This window comes from Bubalus bubalis, chromosome 18, assembly GCF_019923935.1.
Source record: "Bubalus bubalis isolate 160015118507 breed Murrah chromosome 18, NDDB_SH_1, whole genome shotgun sequence".
NCBI classification, from domain to species: domain Eukaryota; kingdom Metazoa; phylum Chordata; class Mammalia; order Artiodactyla; family Bovidae; genus Bubalus; species Bubalus bubalis.
Window position 1 is genome coordinate 39,947,417 of NC_059174.1, and position 18,613 is coordinate 39,966,029.

The 18,613-nt window shown below is 48.2% G+C and overlaps 1 protein-coding gene across 2 annotated transcripts; it reads right to left on the reverse strand.

The window, feature by feature from the left end:
* Positions 1–5,716: 5,716 nt before the first annotated feature.
* Positions 5,717–18,184, reverse strand: C18H19orf12 (chromosome 18 C19orf12 homolog). 2 transcript variants are annotated; one of them, XM_006060424.4, is made up of 3 exons: positions 18,042–18,184; positions 12,530–12,715; positions 5,717–7,922 (listed from the first exon to the last, which is right to left on the reverse strand). In XM_006060424.4, exons 2-3 carry the CDS (start codon positions 12,687–12,689, stop codon positions 7,657–7,659), a joined length of 426 nt encoding a protein of 141 aa, XP_006060486.3. In that variant the 5' UTR covers positions 12,690–12,715; positions 18,042–18,184; the 3' UTR covers positions 5,717–7,656. The 2 variants fall into 2 exon arrangements, with proteins under 2 accessions (XP_006060486.3, XP_006060487.3); XM_006060425.4 differs by lacking the exon at positions 12,530–12,715 and having other exon boundaries at positions 18,042–18,120.
* Between the last annotated feature and the right edge of the window lie 429 nt (positions 18,185–18,613).

Here is an 18,613-nt window from a genome sequence, read left to right on the forward strand (position 1 = left end):
GGGTAGAGATTCAGGGGTGCCATCTTCCAAGGCCTCTGAGGGCCACCTGTGCCTGGGACAGAAGGTCAAGGCTGGTTCTTAGTGGCTGAGGATGTTTAGTTTCATCCAGGGGGGTCTACACCCACACACTCTTCAACTTGTCATCTCCAGGCAGGGGAAAAATGTTGTTGCCCCTAAATCAGGTTAGAATTCAGGGATCCAGGAAGTCCCCCGTAAGCCCTCACCCACCCTGCTCTCCACCTGTCCCAGTCTGCTCCATGTGCCATAACAAAGCGCTGCAGGCTGGCAGCTTAATCATGCCCATGTACCCCTCACAGTTGTGGAGGCTGGAAGTCCAAGATCAGGGTGCTGGCATGGCCGGGATCTGGTGAGGGCTCTTGGCTTTCGGATGGCCCTCTCCTTTCAGTCTTCACATGGCAAAGAGAGAGACAAACAGAGAGGAAGCTCTCTGATGTTTCTTCTTGTAAGGACACTAATCCCATCATGGGGGTTGCTCCACCAGTAAGTAAGTCAGTAAGTAAAGTCGCTCAGTCATGTCCAACTCTTTGCGACCCCATGGACGGTAGCCTACCAGGCTCCTCTGTCCATGGGATTTTCCAGGCAAGAGTACTGGAGTGGGTTGCCATTTTCTTCTCCAGGGGATCTTCCTGACCCAGGGATCAAACCCTGGTCTCCAGGATTGCAGACAGACGCTTTACCGTCTGAGCCACCAGGGAAGCCCCATCTAACTCTAATTACCTTACAAAGACTCCATTTCCAAATGCTGTCACATTGGGGGTTAGGATTTCCACATATGAATTTGGGGGAGACACAATTCCATCCATAGCACCATCCAGCCTGACCCTGACCTCTAATGAGGACCCCAAACAAGTTCAGATGCTGAACTTCAGAACAGAGAAAGGACTGAAAGAGGTTGCTGGCCCTTACAGTGATGTGTCTGTATCACTGGCAACCCAGGTGGAAAAAAAACATCTTTCATCTTTTTGTTTTTTATTGTGTATTTTATGGAGTGGTGACGCCTGATGAGGTCCCCACTGGCCACACGTGACTTGACATGTGTCTTTGTGACAAATCTCAAAACACAGATTTGAGATGTGTTGTGTAACATCTACACTGAGTTTCAAAGAGGTAACATAAAAAAATTGGAAAATATCTCAATAATCTTTTATAGTGATTACATTTGAAATGATAATATGTGGTTATATTGAGTTAAAGTATACTACTAGATTTATTTCTTACTTTTAAAAGATGTGGCTACTAGAAGATGAAATATATTTGTGGCTTGTCTTATATCTCTATTGGACAGACCCTAGAGAAAAGACCCTATGTCTAAACAGCTCCCAGCACAGCTGGCCCTCCTGCCTTGGTCAGTGGCACATGGACCCCCCTGCAGGGTTGTGCTCTGGAACCCTGTGCTGTGGTGGTACCTCCCCTCTGGAGGGGCAGGTGAACAGTGGGTTCGTGAGGTGGCCTTGAACTGTTGCTGGGAGGAACAGCCCCAGGGAGCTGGGCACCAGGCTGGTTCTTGTCTGGTTTCTGGACTGGTGTCTAATTCCCACGTTTAAACACTAGACTCCCCTCAGGCACAAGATGCCCACACTCTGAGATTCTCCTGTACCTCTGCTGCTTCCTGTGAGCCACAGCCTTGGGGCGCTGGAAGGCCTGGGGTCATCCCCCCGCACTAGTACAGCTTGGCTTCTTCTTTACTCCCCCCCCCAAGCACAGACGTATGAAGTTGCTACAGGCAAATAACGCATATGGAGAAATTCCACTGACTTTCATATACCCACCCCCGATTACTACTTATTAAAATTGCACTCATTTCACATGTTAGCACTGCTGCTGCTGCTGCTGCTAAGTCGCTGCAGTCGTGTCCGACTCTGTGCGACCCCTTAGACGGCAGCCCACCAGGCTCCCCCGTCCCTGGGGTTCTCCAGGCAAGAACACTGGAGTGGGTTGCCATTTCCTTCTCCAATGCATGAAAGTGAAAAAATAAAGTGAAGTCGCTCAGTCATGTCTGACTCCTAGCGACCCCATGGACTGCAGCCCACCAGGCCCTTCCGTCCATGGGATTTTCCAGGCACGAGTACTGGAGTGGGGTGCCATTGCCTTCTCCAACATGCTAGCACGGTAATCCACAAACTCCTTCAAGCTAGGCTTCAGTAGTACATGAACCAAGAACTTCCAGACATACAAGCTGGGTTTAGAAAAGTTAGAGGAACCAGAGATCAAATTGCCAACATCCGTTGGATCATAGAGAAAGCAAGGGAATTCCAGAAAAAACATCTACTTCTTCATTGACTATGCAAAAGCCTTTGAGTGTAGATTACAATAAACTGTGGAAAATTCTTAAAGAGATGGGAATACCACCTTACCTGTCTCCTGAGAAACCTGTATGCAGTTCAAGAAGCAACAGTTAGAACATGGAACGATGGATTGGTTCAAAATTAGGAAAGGAGTACATCAAGGCTGTGTATTGACATCCTGCTTATTTAACTTCTATAAAGAATACATCATGCAAAATACTGGGCTGGATGAATCACAAGCTGGACTCAAGATTGCCAGGAGAAATATGAGAGTGACAGTGAAAATCACTCAGTTGTGTCTGATGCTTTGAGACCCCATGGACTATACAGTCCATGGAATTCTCCAGGCCAGAATACTGGAGTGGGTAGCCTTCTCCCTTCTCCAGGGGATCTTCCCAACCCAGGGATCAAATCCAGGTCTCCCGCATTGCAGGTGAATTGTTTACCAGCTGAGCCACAAGGGAAGCCCTGGAGAAATATCAACAACCTGAAATATGCAGATGATACCACTCTAATGGCAAAAAAGTGAAGAGGAACTAAAGTGCCTCTTGATGAGGGTAAAATAGGAGAGCAAAAAAAACTGGGTTAAAACTCAACATTGAAAAAACTAAGATCATGGCATTCAGTCCCTTTACTTCATGGCAAATAGAAGGCGGAAATGTGGAAACAGTGCCAGATTTTATTTTCTTGGGCTCCAAAATCACTGTGGATAGTGACTTCAGCCATGAAATTAAAAGACACTTGCTCCTTGGTAGGAAAGCTATGATAAACCTAGATAGCATATTAAAAGCAAAGACATCACTTTGCTGACAAAGGTCCTTATAGTGAAAGCTATGGTTTTTCCAGCAGTCATGTAGGGATGTGAGAGTTGGATCATAAAGAAGGCTGAGTGCTTAAGAATTGGTGCCTTTGAATTGTGGTGCTGGAGAAGACTCTTGAGGGTCCCTTGGACTTCAAGGAGGTCAAATCAGTCAACCCTAAAATAAATCAATTCTGAATATTCACTGGAAGGACTGAGGTGGAAGCTGAAGCTCCAATACTTTGGCCACCTGATGCAAAGAGCTAACTCACTGGAAAAGACCCTGATGCTGGGAAAGATTGAGGGCAGGAGGAGAAGGGGACGACAGAGGATGAGAAGAGTGGATGGCATCATCAACTCAGTGGACATGAATTTAAGCAAATTCTGGGAGAGAAAAAAGAACAGATGAGTCCGGCACACTGTAGTCCATGTGGTTGAAAAGAGTCGGACGTGATTTAGCAACTGGTCCATGTGGTTGAAAAGAGTCGGACGTGATTTAGCGACTGAACAATTCCATCATATTGCCCATGTACAGTTTAAATATTTCCCTGTTGTTCAACATTGGGATTATTTTCCTTTTTTCGTGCCATCATAAACAGCACTGCTATGAATTTATGTTTTTGCCATTTGAATTATTTTATTGTAATGTTTTCCCTGGAGTGAAATTTGTGGGCTGGAAAGTATATACAGTTTTATACCTGTGACTTTTTTCCTTCAAATCACTCTCCCCAAAGACTGTATGACTGTGTATTTCCTCTGGTGGAGTACATGTGTGCAGGCATATACATTCTTTACCCACAGTCCTGCCCATTCTGGGTTTGATCATTTGTATTCACTTATACTAATTGGCATGTAATAGATGTCTCCTAGATATTATCCTTGTATTTGTTTAATTCGAATGAGAGGAAAGTCCTCCCCTGAAAACCCACAAAAATTAAAGAAATAGCTACCACCTCAACAGTTTAGAAAAACACTTCTCGACTTCCTCCACTCGCCAGCATTTGCGGTACCATAGCTGCCTGAGCCTGCGATGCAGGCAGCCAGGCCCAAGCTTTGACTCCTGACCCTCTGTTACTGTAATGGTCCGAGAAGCCACCTCCGGCTAATAAAGTCATTTATCTCCTCCCAACAAGCTGAAAGCACATCAGACAGTCCCTTTTCCCTGCGTGGTTTAGACGAATCCTGGCATTGCTTAATTGCCATATGTCGATTGTTTGGGATTGAGAGACATTCTGGTTTATATGCAAAAAGGTTGCAGGAGACATGGTTGATGTTCTGCTCACAGCTTATTAAAACCTCAGGAAGGCCGCAGCCCTGTCCCAAGGGGAACTCATAAAACAGCGTCCTTGCGGAGCTACCTCCTGGCCTGCCTGGAGACTCAGAGAAGGCTCCGTAGGCCCGGCTGAGGGAGGAGGAGAAAGCATGTGCCCGCTTGGCCGCTAGATGGCGCCTCGCAATAAGTAATGGGGAGAGGACCTTTCCTCCACACCCTGCCAGTCCCCCCAGCCTCCAGCATTGCAACACACCCTAGTGTTTCCTTCCAAGCCAGACATCTCAAAAATAAAAATAAATAAATAAAAAAGTTCAGTCTAGCTAAAAATAACCATCTGCCTGAGAAAAATCTTGCCCGGCACTGTGACAGCAACACTCGAAGCAGGTTAGTAACCAGCCCAGAGCAGATGGTTTCTTTTTATAATTCCTGGGACCCCCACCAAGGCTTCCTCCTCAGCGGCCTCCTTACCCCGCTGGCACTCTCCTGCTGTTTCCTGACCACCGCCTGGCCAGCCGCTGCCCCAGCGGGCTGTCTGCTCACACCAGGGCCCCCTCAGCCTCTGCTAGGCCTGGGCCCCAGGGTCCTGGAGCTCTCAGCACCACCTGGGCAGGTAGCCCCCAGGAGCTCACCCCACCCTTGTCCACCTCACTCATAATCCAAAGATAAATGAATCAAACCAAGATGTCAGTAATCACCCATCAAATTAATAAAGCTTTAAGATACTGTCATTCAATTTCCTGGTGAGGATGTGATAAGATGCGCATCTCCAAAACTTGCTGTTGGAAGGACAAATTATTGATACTGCCTCTCTGGAAGAATTTTGACTGAATAAAACAACAGCCTTAAAAATATCGTTGTTGTTGTTCAGTTGCTAAGTTGTATCTGGCTCTCTGAGACCCCCATGGACTGCAGAATACCAGGCTTCCCTGTCCTTCACTATCTTCTGGAGTTTGCTCAAATTCATGTCCACTGAGTCAGTGATGCTATCCACCTATTGTAAAAAATATTACATAGTTTTAAATGCAACAATTTCACATTGAGGAATCTATCCTACAGACTATCATAATCTAAAATATGAACAGAATATTAACACAACAGTGTTCATAAAAATGTTAGCACTATAATAGTAAAGACCTATAAAAGACACTATAGCCGGTATATGGTTTAGTGCAAAGGAATATTATAAAACCATTACATATGTTCACAAGGGAGTTCAAATTACATCACAAGTGTTATTTAATGTTAATTGGTAAAAGTGTTCAAAGGGTCTAAACAGTAAAGATGCAAATAAGTTAGAAAGATACATACCATTAAAAAGTTTGCACAAAGTATGCCAAATGTGTTCACAGTAGGTTTTATTGGGGTGGTGATAATTTAATGGTTTTTATTTCATTGTACTTTTCTGTTTTCAGCAATAAACACTGACAAACAAGACTATCTAAAAACAGGAATACAGAAGAAATTGGTACAGTGGCTGCATCTGGAAAGGGGCCGGAGCAGCAGTCAGCATAGGAGGATGCCTTCATTTTCCATTTATACTTTCTGGTATCTTCCAAGTTTCCAAAATAAATAAGTCAAAAATTGTCAAAGAAGATGAAGAAATACTAAGCCACAGTCCCTGTGAGGAGAGCCTGAAAGGAAAGCAAGGAAAGTGCTTTCAGCTCCTGGGAGAGATGAGACTCAGGTCTGGACTCCTCTTGGGCCCAGAGTCTACCACAAGTCACCCAGGACCTGGCTAGGCCAGTGACTTCATTCGGTAAGGCCTGCTTCATCTGACACCTGTCTGGTTGGGAATCAGGCCATCTCCCCAGAGTGGCTTCCCCAGGGGTAAAGGCAGGCAGGCCAGGGGAGGGATCCAGTGGACACTGGTGTAGGATGAGCCCGGCAAAGTAGGACCCAACACAAGTAATAAGTGGGTGGGATCCCCCCAAACTCCGCAGTCACCGTCTATGAGTCAGGAGAATCATCTAAAAGGGCCCTGCCCTGCTCCCTCATCAACCCAAGCAGGGCAAATGACCAAGTGGCCTCATCAACCGCAGGCATTTGACCTGTAAAGGGCACCTGATGAGTGCTAGACGAGGCCAGATAGAGAGCAACTTTTCTGAGATAAAAGCCTGATCCTTCCTTAATCACCACAGGTTCAAATTTGCCCTGAAGTTTTCTTGACCCACAAGAAGGTGCGGGGCACTATCTCTGCTCCACACGAGTGCCTTCTGCTGTACCCCAGGGAGGCCAGTGAAGCTTCCTTCCAGCTCCCTGGAGAGACCCAAGGGACGCTGCGGATGCCAGGGGAGGCCCGGGCAGTGTGCACGCACTGGCAGCCCGGGAACCACAGCAGCCTGGAGGCTCAGGTGTCGGGCCCAGGAATTCACAGCTTTCATTCACTCTTTAAACCCACAAATCCGTTCTCTTCCTTTGTGTTCCAAGCATAGGACTTTGACTCTTAGAGACGCTTTACACAAAATAGGTGGAGAACAGGACGATTCAGAAAACATTTACTGTAATTTGATGACAGTCAAGTTGTGGTTCTGAAAGCAAAGCAAAAACAGCATTAGGGAAATTTAGGATGGAGACATTTCCTGTGTCTAGGTAAGTTATGATCCTACCACTTCAGAAAGAGAAATGCTTTTACTGAAAATAATTAACTTAAAAAGCAGAACACAAGAACTACTGTGACTGTTCAGATGGGGAAAGTAAGCCCCCGGGAGGGTGAGAAGCCAGTCTGGCAGCTAGTGGGGGAGGGACTGAGAGCCACTGGCGTTCCTGGCTTCACTCAGCAGGCCGAATGCCCCCTCCCTGAGGCCACTCAGAAGTCACTGGGTGGTGAATGGATAATCAAGAGGCAAACATGATTCCAGCAGGGGCCAGCCCCCCAAGTCCCAAGAGGCGGGACGGGGGGGGGGCGGTCCTGAAATGGGTGCCTGGACAGGCGTCATCTTCTTGTGATGAGATGAGAGACTGAACGTGAGGACCTTCTGGCTCCTGTGTGAGCCAGCGTGGATTCACAAAACTGCCATCACATGGCAGCAGGCACAGCTTTGCTATTCACCAGCTTCCCCCTGAAAGGCGGTCAGGACACACAGGTGCACACGGCCATAAAGCACAGCATCTTCTCCAGTAATTTCCACAGCATGACCTAGCACAGCAGCAGCCTCTTCAGCAGGAGGTGCTGCTACAGTTCAGGTAACGTTCTGATGATGTGGGCTTCCTGCAGCTCCCCAGTCACCTCCCACGAGTCGGGGGAATCATCCGAACGGCCCCCTTCCCAGGGCAGAGGCCTAGTCGTCGTACTGCACTTCCGCCCGCAGTTCCCTGGTGACGTAGTTGGCCAGCATCGCCAGCAGCTGCTTCTGCAGGGCCTCGCTGCCCATGACCAGCATGGTCAGCTGCACGGCGTCCATCCACTCCAGGTGCCTGATGATGGCAGTGGCTTCGTTAAAGAGCTTCTGCTGCTCGGCAGGCGGTAGCTCCATTATGATCTGAGGAACCGGCTTAAACTGTCCACTCGTCATCCAGGCACCTAACAGACCGCCGACGGCCCCCCCTAGAAAACAGGAAGGACTCAATTAGTCGGCCTTATTCATAAATGATGGCCATGGGTTCTCGCTGAGCGCATGTCCACCGTCATGACGAGCGAGCACATTCATGAATGGGTCAGGACGGGCTCAGCTTCAAGTCTGCCCCACCAGCAGGGTGGAGGGCAAAGGTTTACGTGGTCTTTGATCCATTTGGCTCAGATAATTGACACTCACACGTGCCCTCTCCTAAGCTCTGCGCTCACGGTGCAACATGAAGCATCTCGCCTCGAGAGCTATGCTAACTAAAATCCTCTTCATGGGCTGAAGGTTTTCATGCTTCCATAAAAATCTCTCTCACCTCAAAGGAGAGGGCTGAGAAGCAAATGCATTTTCAGGGAGAACCATCTCAGTGGTGAGGCTGAGTTTGCTCCACTGGGTGGCTAACATGTGCCTGAGCCCTGAGCTTTGAAATTTCTAGTGGAACCACATGGTTCAAGGACCCTGGGGACAGCGACAGATGACAAGGTATTTTCTCTTGAAGCAATGTTTTTCATATAACCCTTCCAAAGTTGCATGATGATAAATAACAAATTTAATGTATTCAACTATTTCTTTTTCTGCTACCCCAAAAGGGCACAAACATTACTTTTATATGTAAATTTATTATTATCAAAGTTAAAGCATGCTATCTTGGGACCAGAAGAGTCCCAAGTTCAATAGAAAGTTCTATTTAAGCAGGTCAGGTAAAGCCTGCTCCAGGAAGATGTCCTAGGGAAAGGGTCTCAAACTTCAGTGTCTACAGGGCCCAGGCAGGTAACTGAAAGGAGTGAAGTGGGCTGAGCGGGACTGTGGTGACCTGGAGAGTTAGGTACGTGTCTAAAGGAGGAGTGTCCACCGCAGCCAACTGCTGCCACATGGAATACCAGGTCTGTATCTTTTAGAAGTCTTACAAGTTTTAAATATTGGTGATCAGATACTGAAAAAATGCAGGCTGGCTGGACTTGGTGACCTTCTTCAAAAGAGAAGAGTAGGAAAGGGCAAACAGTGACTCTGTAATGGAGAAAACTGACAGATATGCCACTAGTCCGGTGATCAAGTTGATCAGCTGATCAGGTGATCAAGTTGATCAGCTGATCAGGTGATCAAGTTGAGCATCTCGAGGAGGTCCTATGGGTGCCACGTGTCCCTGGAATGTGTGACGAGAAGCGCCACGGTATTCTGCCCAAAGATCCACAGTCTACTCATGAGAAGGCCATCAGGCAAACCCAAACTGAGAGGAATTCTCCAAAATACCTGACCAGTATTCCTCAAAAGTATCAAAGCAGCAGAAAGCAAGAGGGGACACCCTCAGAGTGGGAGAAAGCAACTGACAAGGGATTAGTCTCCAACATATACCAACAGCTCATGCAGCTCATTATAAAAAAAAAAAACACACACCAAACAACCCAAACAAAAAGTGGATGGAAGATCCAACTAGGCATTTATCCAAAGAAGATATACAGATGGTTAAAAAGCACATGAAAAAATGCTCAGTATCACAAATTATTAGAGAAATGAAAAGTCAAAACTACAAAGAGTGATCACCGCACACCGGTCAGAAAGCCCATCACCAAAACATCTACAAACGATAAATGCTGGAGAGGATGTGGAGAAAATGAGCCCCTCCTGCACTGTTGGTGGGAACGTAAACTGGTACAGCCATGATGTGCTGTGGGTTGTGCTCAGTCACGTCTGATTCTTTGAGACCCCATGGACTGTAGCCCACCAGGCTCCTCTGTTCGTGGGATTTTCCAGGCAAGAATACTGGAGTAGGTTGTCATTTCCTTCTCCAGGGCATCTTCCCGACCCAGGGATTGAACTCGCATCTCTTACGTCACTGAGATATGAGTTACCGCTGTGCAAATAGTCACTATGGAGAACAGCATGGATGTTCCTTAAAAAACTAAAAACAGAGTTACCATATGATCCAGCAATCCCACTCCTGGGTATATACCTGGAGAAAACCATAATTTGGAAAGATACATGCGCCACCCCCGCCGCCCCCGCCACGTTCACTGCAGCACTATGTACAATAGTCAGGACATGGAAGCAATCTAAATGCCCATCACAGAAGGATGGATAAAGAAGATGTGGTACATATATACCACAATGGAATATTACTCAGCCATAGGAACGAACAAAACGATGCCATCTGCAGCAACATGGATTGTCGTACTGAGTGAAGTCAGTCAGAAAGAGAAAGACATGTATCATATGATACCGTTTATATGTGGAATCTAAAGAAAAAAGTACAAAAGAACTTATCTACAAAACAGAAATAGAGTTATAGAGGTTTTCTACTACGGAAATAGAAAAGAAACATGGTTACCAGAGGATGAGGAGAGAGAGGGATAAACTGGAAGACTGGGATTGACATAGATACCCTACTCTCTACAAAATAGATAACTAATAAGAACCTACTACTCTACAGCACAGGGAACTCTACTCAATACTCTGTAATGGCCTACATGGGGGAAAATAAAGAGTGGAAAAAATAATAATAAAACTGGAGAGACGAAGGAGACATGAGGATTAAGTGCAACGTGTTGTCTTGAGCTAGACCTGGGGCAGAAAAAGACCTTGGACGCAGAAACTGATAAAATCCAAGTATAGCCTGAAGAATAGTTAACAGTAATGTTAGGGTGGGTTTCTTAGTTTTGACAAGTGTGCTGTGGTTAATATAAGATGTGAACATTAGGAGAACTGAAACTGGATGAGATATACGTGGAAATTCTTGGCATTATCTTTGTAACTTCTCTGTAAATCTAATATTATTTCAAAATAAAAAGTTTACCCAAAAGAATGCAGCCAGAGCCAGAGAGAACCCATTTGCAGGCTGGATGCAGCCATCAGTAAGTAAATCTTGCAACATTTTAGGAAAGCAAGTGTGGAAGCACCTGGTCACACACACCTCCTAAGATGCAGGAGACTGGCCAGCTTCATGTCTTGGAGGCTGAACACTGCCCTGGACAGACTTCCCCCCACCCTGAAGGGAAGGAGCATTCCAGGGAGGGAGGGAGGGTCAGTCACAAGTTTTAGTGAACTTTCCCCCATGACACCAGTGAAACGCTTAGCGCTGACAAGAGTTGCACTCATCTGCACTAAACCTTTATGAGAACATCAATATTTGATTTAGAGCAGCACTTAATGCAAAAAGTCGCCAGGAAATATCGACCAAGAAATCACCAACTCTTTGGATAAGAGAAAATTCTTTTGTTTTCTGGGTAAAATGATGCTCCTGCCCATGACCTAGGGGCTGCAAGTAGCCAATCCCCAGGGTTCCCTTTGTCGACAGCTTGTCCTCTACCAGCTTTTGCTCAATCTGAACAAAATATGTGCTCCCAAAATGGCATCTGGGCACAGCTATGTGATAAATGATCCCAGCTAGCCCTTTCTGAGCACATCAGATGGGGTGGGACAAAGAAAAAAAGGATGTCACTGAGGAAGATGGCAATGGCCTTGTCTCCTCCCCCATGGGAATACTCCCTGGATGGCAAGAAGCTGAAGTCAGGACTCACTAACTCACAGAGTTTGGAAATGGAAATATATAGATGGAAGATCTAGGGTCACCCACAAGCTGATTTTTTTCTCCTCAGTGTGGCCTCAGCTTGATACAATGTTCTCAAATGTCAATCCTACTCCAGGAGAGAAGAGGAGAGCAGGAAGCCTTTCCGGTGAGCTGGGACACAGAAGCCAACCTCAGAAGAAAAGCAGTCATCTCTCTATAGCCTGTATTCATGTGAAGACTACAAGCCACATAGAAAGGGCTTCCACCAGCCTGTGAACTTTCTCAGGCCCTGTATCCCCAGCACAAAGGAGGCATTCAGTAAATATTTGCTGAGCCCAGGGTAGCAGACCTAGCCCTGTTTTGCAGGGTCCATCTGACATCCCCCAAGGGAAACCTTATCTGGCCCCTCCGTAGGTCAGGCCTGGACAGCAGCCAGCTCTTTGACAACACCCCCAACCCACAGTTCAGACCACATAGGAATTCTTTCTGGTCCTAATCCAAAGGAAGCAGCTTCATTCTAGCTACAAAGAATGATGGGAAGATCAGCCAAACTTTCATTTACTGCCAGAAACAAGTTCCCAAATAGAAGCAGGTGGTAAAAGAAGGGGCAGGGATGATGACCAGCTAGGAGCTAGCTTGTTGCTTTCCCTGAGTGGGACTGCTTGCTTTCAGACTAGGGAAGCACTCTGAACGAGTTCATGTTCTGTGGCTCTACAGCATCACCCCTCAGTAGGTGCACAGCAAATCTCAGCTTCCTCTCTGGATGTCTAACGGTGATGGGGGGAGGGCGACTGTCCAAAACCCGGGACACCCTGAAATCCTCTGGCTCTAGGACACATTCCGGGAGAAAGGTGTCCTCCAGCCTTTATGACACAGATGCCTTTTGAAAGAGCCCTGTACTTCTGAGGCATTCACGTAGAAGCTGGAGTTGGTAACAGGACTGATTATGTGCCCAAAGATCGCTTCACAGAAGTGACCTCAACTTGACAAACTTCTCACACAGGACAGAGGCTTTTACGATGTTTCTGTGGTTTCAAAGGCCTTTTCCCAACAACTGCACTGTCCCTGTGAGGCATCTGCACTTACCAACGGCTAGTCCTGGTGGACCGCCCACCAAGCCACCAACGAAGGCCACGGCCCCAGTGACTAGGGCGCCCCTCCCGGAGTGCTTGACGGCCGCCTTCATCTTCCTCTCCTCGGAGATGGAGCACAGCAACCTCATGATGTCCTCCACCGCAACGGGCATCGCGGCAGACCTCGGGGTAAGCGTTCCTAAGGACAGTTGCAATGAGTGAAGGGCCTTTCCACCCAAATGTTACTCTTCCGAAAGTTTTAAGGAAGGTTCCCCATTTTTGGTAGAGAACAGGATCTCTGCCATGTGCAGGATGGACAGCAGCCCCAGTCGTGTGGCAAATCCTTTGCCAAACAGAAAGCAGGGCAGCATTCAGTTATTAAGCAGACAGGATCAGCAGAGTGGGTGAAAGGTCTTCTCTGCACTCTAACTTCTGATTTATGATAGATTAAGGAACAACCCTGCCCACATGCTCTACCAGTTCATCATGAGTGATGCAATTCTGAGCTCTCTTGTGTCAGGGCCCTTCAGCTAGCCCAGGCAATCCCCACCCACAAAGCTGGGCAGAGTGCACAAGTCCCAGCGCTGGGTCCACTTCTGTGTGACAGGGCACCTCAGCTTCCGCCAAGCCAGAGAAGGGGGAAGCACGGACTCTGTAACCACACAGCCTTGTAGCCACGGGATGACCCAGCAGAGTGGCAGGTTTCTCACCTGTAAGATGAAGATAAACCACCTACAGGCTGGATTCCTACAAGGTGTAAGCAGAATGGATGCAAAGTCTCACCTGGAGCAAGACTGTTAACACAGCAGACTCTCAGACATGATTGTTCTAAATGAACACTCTCTTCCTAACATATACCAATGGCTGAATTCAACAAGCAACCACTCAGAGTCAATCCAGTTCTACTCATGGGATATTAAAGGCAGGGACAGGATGATATGGTAAGATGAAACGACCAGAGAATAAAAGAAATCAAAGAATTCCATATGGATGAACAGATGACAGATGGATGGACAGACTTTGGAACAATGACCTTTAGAAAAGTTCTCTGGGGTCAGGAAACTGTTTGCCACACTAGCAGGAAAAAAACAGGCAGGGGCAAGGGTGGAGGTAGGGCAGGCACTAACTACCCCAGGGTTGGTGGGAATGGAGAACCTTGGCGCTGATGGGCCACATGGAGGACAGGAAGTAAAATCAAACCGGCAATGAGCGGTGCTTTTTTTTCCAGCTTTGGCTGGACCCAAGGCTTAGGTGGGCACCTTCCTCTCTCACCACCACTTTCCTTTTCAATCAAGGCTGTGAGACACAGACATTTACAAGGAATTTGATTATGGAAGTTTGGAGCAGAACCTATTCAATATCTTTTAGATATATGAGTTGTTTTTAAACCCAAGGAAAAACCACAATTACCCTAATGTAAAATTATCCTCCCAATTCTGAGAGAGAACTCTGAGACTTTAGAACAAATTTGTGAATCTACACCAGTCAGAACTTCTTTGTAGTCCCAGGGGAGGTCAGTGGGATTCTCTTCTCCAGGCCCCGAAAATGTCCCCTCTTTTTCTTTTTAATATTCTTTTTATTTTTTCCCCATGCTATGTGGCATTGGGGATCTTAGATCCCCAACCAGGGATTGAACCTATAGCCCCCTGAATTGGGAGCTCAGACTCTTAACTACTGGACCATCAGGAAAGTTCCTCCTTTTGATATTCTTGATATCAGTGATTTTCCACCAGCACACAGGAGTCACTGAAGACCTTGTTAAATACTACCCATATAGGTAGGGCGAGATTCTGTATTTACAAGCCCCCAGCTGAAATTCTGCCCTCACTTTTGGACAGCAAGACTCTATGACAGAATGACTTAAGATGTCTGATATCTGCTACTCAGTCCTTGAATTCAGAATGCAAGAGGCCCCTGCAGGGCTGCCCAAGGGACTAGAGGAAAATTCAGGTGTGCTTGTCCTTGCTCTGGCTCCCAGGTGTCCTGGATCTGCTAAAATGCCTCCTGGCTTCCAGGCCCTTCTTCACCAGCAGTGACCACGTGTAGGCATAGCACATGCCCCAACCCCCTCCTACCTGCAAGAGAGCCCCCTTCCACCCTTCCAGAAGTCAAAATTTTTCCAGGCACAAATGTCAAGATAACACTGTAGCATTATAACAGCTAAGGAATTGCACTTAGAAATGGGAGGAGGGAGGAAGTAACCTGATTTACCCAATAGCCATGGGCTTGTAAAGCTATGCAAACAAAATGTTTAATTTCAGATACCTATTAAGATAACCAAAGGAATTAATCTCATGATAAAACCTTTTAAAAACCTAAAAATCACCCTGTAAAATACCTAGCTTAGCTCTGATTTACATCTAGCTTTTTATCTGTCAGTTTTGCAGAAAAAAGGGAGATGAAACTCAGGTCCTGGGAAGGCCCCTTGCATTCCCACAGGCATGAAGACCCTGAGCCTTGCCATGCCTGATCTGCAAGGCTGGTTTCCAGGCCAGCACATTCTGCCCATATGCCAGGTTTTCTGCAGAATTACAGATCTGTATTCTCCAAACAGTTTCTGCACAGCAAGAAAAGGCATATACAAGAGGCTGGAGATATATACCCACTTCACCCTCTATGGTCTCTTAAAAACAAAACAAAAACAACCAAAACCAGCTTCCAATCTGTTCTGAATGACTTTAAGTCAAAACCCACCAGGACTAATGAGGCATCACTGTGCAAACACCACTTTTAACCTCCACTTAGCCCAGTTGAGCCGGCACAAGGTGCAAGTCCAGAGTATGACTAGTGGGCCAGCAGGTGTCATGGTGTGTGGGGGGGGAGGAGAAGTGGCCCAACTCCATCTGGGTTCAGTGGATCCACACCATGAGTAACCAGTGGCATTGTGGCTGTCTCTATCCAAGAGACTGCTGGTTTAATTTCTTTGTAAGAATCATTTTAGAAGCTGGAGCATCAATAGATTCTTGTTGTGGAAGAAAAGTTTGCAGCACCATCTCCTGCTGCTGCTATTGCTAAGTCGCATGTCCGACTCTGTGCGACCCCACAGACAACAGCCCAACAGGCTCCTCTGTCTCTGGGAGTCTCCAGGCAAGAACACTGGAGTGGGTTGCCATTTCCTTCTCCAATGCATGAAAGTGAAAAGTGAAAGTGAAAAGTGAAAGTGAAGTCGCTCAGTCGTGTCTGACTCTTAGCGATCCCATGGACTGTAGCCTACCAGGCTCCTCCGTCCATGGGATTTTCCAGGCAAGAGTACTGGAGTGGGGTGCCATTGCCTTTTCCGACCATCTCCTGAGCCCCTGCTAAAAATCTCAGCCTCCCAACTTCTCCAGGGTTGCCTGATTGAGGAAGGAAGCCAGTCCCGTTTTTCCTTCTCCCACTCCAGCTACCTTAGTAAGTGGCAGAGAAGTGGGTGAAGGATGAGGCAGCAGCACTCTGTTGGGACAGACCTCAATGGGGTGGGAGGGTGCTCCCCTCCACAACCATATCACACCTATTTCAGAATCAGATTTGTCCACGAAACAGACTCGGGTCACGGGAAGTCCATCTGCCAGCCACAGGGAAGGCAAATGCCAACATGAAGCCCTGGTTTCTTGCAAGCACCCAGGCTGGTCTGCTGATTATAGCACAGATCTGGGGGAGAGGGAGATGAGCCTGGCCCTGGGACTGCAGCCTGGCTTTCTGAGATGGAGCAGATTGTGAAAGATGAGGAGAGAAAGGCTGCAGAGCTAACACAGACCTCCACGCACAAAGCTTTTTAAAAATTAAAAAAGCAGGGCCTCTTAAGATTCAGTGATATTGTTCACCTGCAATCCTCAGTACTTCTTACTTCTCTGGTGGACTTTATTATAAAGCTTCAGTGTGCCCTCTGGCTCCTATAAACTATGTCTTTCCACCTCTCTATGGCCCAGTACAGACATTGGATCCCAACAGCAAATACAATCAGATTGCTGCTGCTGCTTCAGTCATGTCCGACTCTGTGCGACCCCATAGACGGCAGCCCACCAGGCTCCCCAGTCCCTGGGATTCTCCAGGCAAGAACACTGGAGTGGGTTGCCATTTCCTTCTCCAATGCATGAAAGTGAAAAGTGAAAGTGAAGTTGCTCAGCCGTGTCCGACTCTTCGAGACCTAACGGGACTGCAGCCTACCAGGCTTCTCCGTCCATGGGATTTTCCAGGCAAGAGCACTGGAGTGGGTTGCCATTGCCTTCTCCGAAAGTCAGATTAGACTTTTAAAAAATGAATTAGGGACTTCCCTGGCAGTCCCGGGCTTTCCTAGTGGTTCAGCTGGTAAACAATCTGCCTGCAATGTGGGAGCCCTGGGTTCGATCCCTGGGTTGGGAAGATCCCCTGGAGAAGGGAACAGCTACCCACTCCAGTATTCTGGCCTGGAGAATTCCATGGACTGTATAGTCCATGGGGTGGGAAGAGTCAAACACCACTGAGACACTTTCACTTTCTGGCAGTCCAGTGGTTAAGATGTCACTTTCTGGTGCAGGAGATGAGGGTTGGATCCCTGGTGGGGGATCTAGGATCCCATATGAATTGAGGCCAAATAAATAAATTAAATTAAATAGTTGCTAGAATTTTAAAATCATGAGATTTCACAAACACCTCAGATTTCTGATTCTCCTGAAAAATCAAAAATACAAGCCACACGGGATCCGCCTTCTGCAGCAATCCAGGCCAGAGCTGAGCAGGGTCCTACTGCTGCTACTGCTGCTAAGCCGCTTCAGTCGTGTCCAACTCTGTGCGACCCCATAGATGGCAGCCCACCAGGCTCCCCCATCCTTGGGATTCTCCAGGCAAGAACACTGGAGTGGGTTGCCATTTCCTTCTCCAATGTATGAGAGCGAAAAGTGAAAGTGAAGTCGCTCAGTCGTGTCCGACTATCCGCGACCCCATGGACTGCAGCCCACCAGGCCCCTCCACCCATGGGATTTTCCAGGCAAGAGTACGGGAGTGGGTCCTACTGGAGCACACCTTATCTACCTTCTTGGCCCTTGAGCAACACACTCTCAAATTATTCCTATTTCTTTAAACAAACAAACAAAAAGGATAAAGAGGGACTTTCCTGGCGGTCCAGAGGTTAAGACTCCCCGCTCCCAATGTGGGGGGCACAGGCTTGATCCTGGGTAGGGGAATGAAGATCCCACATGCCCCACAGTGCGGGCAAAAAAAAAGGACAAAGAAGCTATCAGTCCCCATAAGGCTAATCTCCCCGCCCCTAAATCACTAACATCCCTTCCTCATCATCTCTAATCTGGCGTCCAAATTCTCTCCCCAGAGGGCAAGGCCAGGAGTGCTCCACCCTGCGGATATAACACCCGCCACACGCGCACCCCGGTTCCTGCGGGAAGCGACACGCGCGCGCGCACGCACACACAGGAGTTCCTGCGGGCGGAGACAGCACACACATTCCTTCGTTCCCCCGTTTCTCCATAAGGAAAATAAATGGACTAAGACCGTCTGCCCTGGTGCTGCTCCGGGCGCCCCCTTGGCTCCGGCGGCGGCTCGGGGCCCTTTACCTGCGGAGGCGGCGCCGCGAGGTCACAGGCCGGCAGGCGCGGAGACACCAGGCCTCCCCGCCCCGCGCGCAGGCCCCACCCCCCCGCCTTCCGGCTCGTCCGCGCGGGGCCTTCCGGGGCGCCGCCCACCGGTAGCGTCGCCACCGCTCCCGCTGCTGCGCCCGCGACCCCGGCTCAGCTCTGCGAGCGCCTGCCAGGATGGGGCGTCTGGAGCGGGGTCGCTGGGGACCCGAGGCCGCGCGCAGCCCTACCGTCCACCCGCTCACACCCATACTAGGTCGGAGTTCCTTTAGTTTTTGCTCAAGCCCGGGGGCCTCCTGGGAGGCCCTCTCTCGCTTTGGCCTTTCACTCAGGACCGAGACACTCCCCCACCCCTCGGGTCCCGGCTCCGGAGGGAACACCGCGGCCTCGGCGAGGGGCTGAGTTAATATTCGGTGAATGTACCCGGCAAAGTCAAACGTCAGCCGGCCGCAGTGCAGACACCGGCGGCCTCTGGGTCTGGGGGTTTGAAAAGATCGTGTGCCCCTTTGCTCCTGGGGTTCCAAGGAAAGAGGAGGTCCAGCTTCCAGGGA